The following is an 8,976-nucleotide window of genomic DNA, read 5'->3' on the forward strand; positions in this document are numbered from 1 at the left end:
TCTGCTAACAGTTAACGTTTGAGGTTATTCCCCTCGTCAGAGCCTGGAAAATCAAGGATTTATCCTGTGAAGCGAATCATCACCCTGGAGCTTTCCGTTTGAAAGATAAGAAAAGGACTACAGTCTATGACAGACCAACATTTATGTGTTCAGCGATAGAAAATTAAGTTTTTGGCGCTCATAAATCAATTTTTGGCATAGTAGCGTGGCCGCTGTTTCAATTCAGGATCGTTTAAAGTTTTAGGAACAAGTACGAGTCCTATAGGACTGACTGGCATCCTGCGGAAATCAACCGATGTATCAAGTTAGTGTCCTTCTTCCCTCAAAAGAAATCTGAAGTCATCTCAGGAAGCTGAAGCAATCGAAGTTTTGGTTCCCCTCAGCAGGAATCGAATCATTACCCGACAAGTGGTGGTGGTGACCTCATGCCATTGAGCCACTCGCGCTCTATTTATCTACTCAAACATGCATGTTCTATTCAAATAACAACAAAAATTATCATTTTCTCATAATCCTTCAAAACTGTCGATAGAGCAGATTTTCTCCTTCCAGTAGATTGAGTTGTTAATAACTTCCGCCCGCGTACATGGTACCTAAGGTTTTTGTTTACGCATACAATGGCTTGCCCAAACGGGGGATTTTTATTAACTGATTTTTGTTACAAAGGCAGAATCCCGGTTAGTCCTTAGACAGCAGTCTAGGGTTGTTCAAGTTACATTTAATTTTTTTGTTCACCTTGAAAAATGAAGAAAAAATTCGCTTAAACCATGTAATGCTTCAGAAATTTAGACAAGGTAATAGTGGTGCGCTTAAAAAATATGCGAGAATAAAATGCTTAAAAAATGATAAAAATAAATAATAAAAAATATCTTATAAAATAAAAATTGGAAAAAAATTGTGTATGGTGAAGTAGTGATTCGACTTTTTACAGAATTCCACCACTCATCATATTTTTTATTCACCTGACGAGACGTCAATCATTCGTTAAGTCACTCGTCACGACGGTGGCTCCATAAAAGGTGACGTAAACTGTTAGCGGCTGCTCCGTGTGTGAGTTCGGCTGCGCGGAATTCAATCCAATAAAACATTGCTACGACGCTCAGTCCTTTAACATCCTTTAATCCTTTAAATTCCTTTAGAATCCTTTAACATCACGTTTCTGTCGAAGAATTGTCGTTGTGTGCTCATGAGGAGGTTTTGAAAGAAGGAGAATTCCGTAAACATGAGCCGGATGATCGCAGAGAGAACAACACTTTGCTCTATAACATCGGGAAAAAAATTATTTGTAAAAGTTCGACAATTCAGTTTGGAAATTACTCGTTTGTAAGGCTAACCTCTACTTCTCACCAATCATGAATTCTTTCAAATTTTAAGTTGACCCACTGCAGGAAATAAAATAAGAACCAATAATAAATAATAAAATTAAGCAAGTAATTAAACGCAGCATAAAATATGGATAATATTGGTATAAACAATGCAATAGTAGTGGAAACAAATAACAAGAATAAGCTACAAATAATATAATAAAATATAGGTAACAATAAATAATAAAAATAATAAATGAAATCTATCGTTGTCCCACAGGAAATATTGTTGTTCTCTGAGAGAACGGAGAATAATGGAGTTAAGAGAAATATTATAAAGACCTAATATTATTATGAAGTAAAATAAACGTTGAATATTTAAACGTTGTGCTCCTATCACCGTAATTCGAAAAAAAAAGAAAAAAATGTAATTTGAAAAATTTCATTAGTACTTGCGAGGTAAGATATGGAACTTGCTACCACTACTTCACCCTCATCTATCAAAGATGCCTATTATTAAAAAAATTAATTAAAGTCAACAATTGAAGTTTTAAAATTAAATTAAAGCCATCAAAATTTTCCAAGTTAGTTTCTTTCTCCCTAGGGTAATTTTCGAGAATGACAGTGAAAATGTGAGGCAAACCCTATAAATTCAGCAGTCATAGACTCCTCCTCCATAGATTCAGAATCGTCAGTCTGTCCGACCACCTTATACCTACATATCAGAGTGATACAGTGATAGCATGTAAAGTATCATAGAGGTAATGATCGTTCCAGAATGAAAATCCAGAAGAAGCATACTTTGAGTTACGTGCTTAACTCTTACGGTGTCAATTACTACTTCAAACACAATTACTGTAACAAACAATTACTGTAACATTTTTTCGCTGTGTACCTTTAGCTTCATTATACCATTATGCGACTGATCTACGATAGAAGGTAAAAAAAAATCACTGCTGGTATAATTCAAGATGGGCGACGAGTGTAGCGTAATCGATAAGAGGTTCGCCGATGAGTACACGATCAGTGGTTTGAGACCACCCTAGTGCAGCCAGCCAAAGAACCCTTTCTCATCCCTTTGGGGTCAATAAATTCACTACAGACTTGTCTGGGAGGATAAAATAGTGACTTGACACATCGGGTAGTCATTCTAAGGCTACGCATACGCGTTCATAAACCTCAAACGATCTTGGATTAAAGTCGAACGCGTGGGTGTGTTCCCTAGGGATTTATCGAAGCCGCGGATTTTCCTTATTCGCTTTAAAACACAAGACATTTTTTCCGGTCCCATATAGAACTTTTTGAGGGTGAAAATGAGGTCAAAGTCTTATTTTGTGGAAGTTGGCAGAAATTAGAAGTTATAAGTTATGAGGAATAACCTCACATTCATACGTCGTTTCCCGGTAGAAGTGGCTCGCCGTAGGTGGTTGATTGCGAACCGATGGCGTAACGTAGTGTCCTCATTCGCTTATCTCTTTATGTCTTCTAGTTGTTTTGTGGTTAGCATTGCCCGCCGGGTGACGCAACCAGCGCAACAAAGCGCGCCGCCATCCGTCCGGGTCACCACCATCGCATCCACCTTCTCCTCACTATCGCCATCTGCGCGAACATCCAATGGCAGTTTAATTCGCACCGTAATCGAGTTCGATTTTTCAATTGTCTAGAATTACTATTTTCACTACCGTAACAATCGCAAACATTTCATCATTGTGTTTAATTGTTCTGATAAAGTGATATTTTAAATTTTAATGTAAGGCTGGCAAGAAAATGTCGTCGGAAATTCACCCAATGGGGGGATTCTACGATGCGGCTACGCAACAGAATGCCTTTAAGGCAATGAGTCAAATGTGGCAAATGGATCATTATCAGCAAGGATATGTTGGAAAAGATGGTCAAGTAAGTTCTTTCCGTCTTTTTTTTTCTGCACAGAAATCCAATACATTCATCCACTGGTTCACGCCATTTCCCAATACTTTACCCATAATTTTTGTTGCAAATGAACGCGCGGGGGGCTACGTTATAGAATTAGATCCTTTTTTTCAAAAAGTGAGCTGTGAATTCTTGCAGATTAATAGTTTGTTATTTTTACTCGTAAGATCTCACTCCTGTTTCGTCACAAGGCAAAGTTCATGGTAAGTAGTAAATGTAACAGTTTTGAAAGTATATCATACGGTATCCAGTATAGGTGTTTATTTTTTTCAAAACCTTACGACACACTTCAGAGGGACTGTAGTTTTTTTTTTGAAGCTTATGACACACTTCAGAGGGACTGTAGAAGCAAATTTATCTTAAACCTCCATTGTCGACCCTTGCGACGTCCTGTAAATGGGCGGAATTGACGACAATCGCTAAAATAAATCAGTCAATACAATAAAATATACCATCTTGTTTTTCATTCGTAATTATTCCATAATTAATAAGAAATAAATTGAACTATCCGATTTTCGCAAGATAGTAAGCCATCGCTTTGCTCGCATCAAAAACGAAACTTAAACGAAATAAACTTAAATGTGGTCCCATGTAGTACAATTTTTATGATTTAGTTTGTGTATGATGCTGTTTACTGTTAGTATTGATAAAATATTATTAAAATTATTTATTATTATTAAAGTAATTGAACAAAAATTATTATTAATAAAATAATATTAAAGTATGAAGTAAGTACAAGGTAATATGTTATTATGTTAAATAATATTGAAGTGTAAGCAAGATGATTCCTGTCCTTCAGGTTCCAGCGACATTCACCCATCCATTCGCTAACTTCGCCCAACAACTCACCTCCATAACTCAATCGATGAGAGAATCACCAGCCCCATCCAAAAAGAAACCTCATCCTGTGCCTCAGGAAATGAAAGACGAAGTAGCTACCGGTCCCATTTAGAAACAAACAGCAAGAAAGGGAGAGAGAGGAATAAAGACAAGCTCTCTTTTCTTCTTTTCTCTTTTCTTTTTCAAAACAAATACATCTTTTCAATAATCACTTCAGGCGTATTATGAACGCCGAAAACGAAACAACGAATCCGCACGACGATCACGAGAAGCTCGACGTCAGAAAGAGGATGTCAACAGTAGGAAGTTGGAGCTAGTGCAGCAGGTACAGAATTTAAAACTTTATTTTAGATTATTTCTTTTTAATTTTCTTTTGGAATGTATGTGTGTTCGAAAAACATAAAATTTTCCTCCAATTCCATACACAATGAGACCGTCGAACTTTCTTCCTTCTTAAATTTTTAAATTTAATTTTTTTTCACGAACCTCTACTGCAGAGACTTTTGCAAACCTTTCGGCTTTTAAATTCTCTTCCCTGTAAACCTATAATAAAAAACGATTAAAAATATAGTAGTGATTTCTCACAAACCATCTTTTTTCCGTTCCGATTGAACGAAAGTTTACGTGGAGAGGATTTCAGTGTGCCACGTGATGGAATGATATCCTATCTAATAATAGTATTACACCTTATCTCAATCCTAGTCTAATGTTCTATCTATTAGGGAATGAGTCGTTATTATTTTATTATTTCTTTTCAGAAGGTAATTTTTTCAGACATGCAAAGCATCATATTAAAAAAAAAGTAAATCGCAAAAAAATTTCTTATGTCGTTTAATGAAGAAGTTATCACTTCATGAGTGTTGATTGCTGTGTTGATTTTCTTGTTCTACTGTTTCCTGTTTTTCACATTGTAACGGCTGAACAAAGCTCAACACTTCGACACTTTTTGCTTTTGCATTTAATCGAGATCATATGGCCAAAATCATGTTGTTCGTGAGATTTGTACTAGGATAAATAAAGCCTATATGGAAGTTGACTATGTAGGGGTCTCTGTGAGATAATACAGCATTCGAGCTGTAAATTACGAGTATGAGAGTGGCCACGTTCAATTTTTCCGAATCCTGCTGAAAAGTGGCGTGGAACTGAGTTCCTACGAGGTAAAGCGTGAAAAAGCGCCACTCTAGTGCACGCGCTGCATCAGCGAACGAACTGTCAAAATCAATTAGGCATATTCGAGTAAAACAAATGAGTAGTTAATGTGGAAACATTAAATTGTATACAAGGGTAGCGTTTTCTAAAGTATTTCCTGGGAAATAAGATCTGTTTTTTTTTTGTTATTTTCTTTACGCCGTTCTTAAAGGCATCACTCCACGAATCTGGGGTGGTACGCATTTCTGGTGTAGTATTCGTTTACGGGATTGTAGATTATTCAGAGAAGTGTGATTCCGTCCATTTCTTCCCAATTGCCGTAAAAAACGGCGCCGGAAGATACAGCTTCGAGCGTTCCGGACCGCTATTTTCTACAACGAGTTCGATTGGAGCGTGCCAGCTTTGTGCACGCACCGCATCTTCCGGGCTGTTATTTACGGCAATTAGGAAGAAATGGACGGAATCATCCCTCTCTCCATAATCTACTATCTCGTACGCGAATACTCCACCTGAAATCCGCACCACCCCAGATCCAGTGACTTTATTCTTCGAGTTTTGTAATATTATTATTATTTTAGTTTAATTCAAATTTCAATGAGAGGAAGTCCTAAGTGAAACAAAAATCTCTTTTTTGAAGTCCGAAAACGAACTGGAACTTTGAGTATGCTCTCCGTACACCGATTTTTGAGTATCACTCTCAGCGTAGGCGAAACAAACGATGTGGATAATGCACTGTCCTGCTCAGGCTGCACTCCAGTTTAATCATCTGAAGAAACAAGAATATCATCTGATTTTTCATCTAGTTTCACAGAACTCATTTTCTTTATTCTGGAATTTTACCTCCCGTTTTATTCGTATGCAATTTTGAAACCTAAAAAACTTGTGTATTACAGGGTCGATTTAGAAACATATAGGACTTTTTTCAATTAAACAACATTTTGCAGAAATTCCCGAAGATTTTTTTCTGGAAAAGTCGAAAAGTTTCTGAAAAAAGATTTCCGAAGATTTTTTTTCTGAAAAATCTAGTGAACTAGATTTATTAAAGTTTCTAAGCAATGAATATTTATTTAGGATAATCTACGCCTGAAAGCTGAATTACAACGTGTTGTAATGGAATTGGAACGATTAAAATACATGGCTGCTGTACAAGGAGTTCAACTATAAACGTGAACGAAATAGGAGTAGGAGGAGGAGGAGGATATTGTACGGATCAAGGCGTTCACTGTGCTGCATCGTTGAGGACATCGCCGTCACAGCCTTAATTAAGCTTTCTTGCCTTTATCATTAATGTACATATATTCTATCGAAATGGAGCTTATACATATTTAAGGAGGTCATCATGTTTGTGTAAATAAAGTTCTTGTTTGCTAAAAAATAGTTTTTGTCGCTCACTTAAAAAAATTAAAGTGCTTCATAATCGTGAACGATTGTGCAAATCTGGGCATTATTGATTTTTAAATTTCACGATTTACGGTTTCTACGAACGCATTTTTGATTGTAGTCGTTTCAGAACGACATGAAGCGCTGCAATTGCGTAAGTGACTCCGCTCGAAACGGCCCGGTAGAGCAAGCGGCTGGGATCTAGGTGGGACCATCGCGAACTGCAGCGAGTGAGTGGCGCTCGCTAGCAAGGGTCCCACATCGATTCTCACCGCTACGCTCCATCGCACTGCTTCGAGGGCAGTCGCTTCTGAAACTAACCGACCACCATGTCGTTTTGATCCGACTATAGTCAAGGATCCGGGACCCTAACTTTTTTCACCACTGACTCTTTCATCGACTGTCTATGAGGTAGTGTTTGCAAAATTTTTCGATGTTTCTATCTGTTTACTAGGGGAAAAACAACGCAACGTAATGCTCAAGAATAAGAGCCAAACGCATCCTTTTAATCCAGAAACGAGAGGCGTCAAGAATACTAACCACAATACTGTGCACGAACTTTGAAGGACTGACGGTGAGTGACGATGCGGCACCGTTGGCCACCGTCGCTCCCTTTTGCCACATAACGTAAATTTCGGAACAATTTGCACATCATTAAATTCCTTTCGTTGAGATCTATCTAAAAAGTGGCATATAATTGAGAAATAAGCAAAAACGCACTAACTATTCGCCAAAAAGCAATAATTAGGATCCAACATAGCATAAGGTTATCGTTGAAAAAGCATTTAAGGAATCAAACTTTCATATTTCATCAGAAAATTAATATACGTTTGCTTAATCTACAGTGCAACACCTTGCTCCTATGGGGCTAACGAAATCCACTTGAAGGCATCACCCCACGAATCTGAGGTGGTGCAGATTTCAGGTGGAGTATTCGTATACAGGATGGGAGACTACGGAGAGGGGGGTGATTCCGTTCATTTCTTCCTAATTGCCGTAAAAAACAGCCCGGAAGATACGGCTTCATTCGTTTTGGCGCACCATTTTGTACAAGAGGTTCGATTGGAGCGCGCCAGCCTTGTGCGGCGCCGCATCTTCCGGGCCGTTTTTTACAGCAATTAGCAAGAAATGGACGGAATCACCTCCTTCTCCGTAGTCTCCCATCCCGTATACGAACATTCTACCTGAAATCTGCGCCACCTCAGATTCGTGGGGTGATGCCTTTAACGCTCACTCCTTTCATCATTTATCCTAACAAAAGAAATTGTCTTAGCGTGTAAATCCAGGCTTCTGATTTCTAGATCTGTAAGGATTATCTTCTTCTTGAGAAACACAAATCTTACTAAACTTCTTCCAAATCCGACTTACTAGTGGAGATAGCATACCTCGAAAATCTCTGCAAACCTTGCCTAAAGGCAGAGATGCACTTCTTCCAAGACGACATAGGTCCCATTTACTTCGAAGTTCGAAATAACACCATAGGTTCCTTGATTTATTTTTACCTCTTTTCTCAAGGAGGTTTCGGTGAAACTTATGGCTTGACGCTCCGATGACCCCATCTTTATCAAGAACCAGTCTGACAGGCTACCGGGGCAGGTGAACCACCGTCCCCTTACAAATTGATACCAATCCATAATAACCATATGTCATCCATCTAAAGTTCAAAATAATGTTCAGGATGTTTGGCAGAGTACAGTAGAGTTTCAGCCGAGTTATAGATATGAGATGTTGTCATGAACGCTGCAATCCTAAGAAACGTTACCACTTATAAACGCAATGTCTTCTACCCTTGTAAGCTTTGAAATGGGCTAACAAAATGGCACGAAGCTATCTTCGGGTGAAATATTCAGAGAAGCGCTCCTTTTTCTCCACACATGCATTCGGAATGAACCTGCAGCTATCTGAGGAAGTCATAAAAAGACTCATTAGATCGTTTTTTTTCCTCAGAAGGCCATCCGTTTCTAAGATTTTCGCGATTCCAGAAGAAAGCGAACTTCTATTCAAACTGATGCTTGTTATTTCTCTCTTCAACAATTTTCACTGCCACGTATCGAAGACCAGTCTTCATGTCCGGCTTACATCCGCTAAAGACTTCCTGTTTTGTTCATTTGGCCCGCATTGAATGGTGTATGGATCACAAACATGGAAGAGAAGGAAGTGTTCTCAAAGTTTACTTTTCACTGAATCGCAACAGCTACTGATCTAATCCCTAAATCTGACCTCTTCTGAATTTTTTCTTTTTTTTTTTGTTTCCTGAGGACTACTTGGCACATTATGCAATTGACTCCAGCCAAAAATGCCCTATAATATGGCTAAAAATCTATCCCTTCCACATTCTCTGGACATTGAGAATTGAAAATGTCCTCTGAAACTG

At 38.2% G+C, this 8,976-nt stretch overlaps 1 protein-coding gene across 1 annotated transcript; it reads left to right on the forward strand.

Annotated features, from left to right (window-relative positions):
- Positions 1-3,092: 3,092 nt before the first annotated feature.
- On the forward strand, positions 3,093-6,386 carry RB195_000469 (uncharacterized protein; the record flags this gene model as incomplete). The annotated part of the gene is made up of 4 exons (XM_064196837.1): positions 3,093-3,200; positions 4,033-4,164; positions 4,291-4,398; positions 6,294-6,386. The coding sequence occupies 4 exons, from the start codon at positions 3,093-3,095 to the stop codon at positions 6,384-6,386; spliced, it is 441 nt and encodes a 146-aa protein (XP_064052718.1).
- Positions 6,387-8,976: the final 2,590 nt, after the last annotated feature.

Source organism: Necator americanus, chromosome IV (genome assembly GCF_031761385.1).
Source record: "Necator americanus strain Aroian chromosome IV, whole genome shotgun sequence".
In the NCBI taxonomy this organism is placed as follows: Eukaryota; Metazoa; Nematoda; class Chromadorea; order Rhabditida; family Ancylostomatidae; genus Necator; species Necator americanus.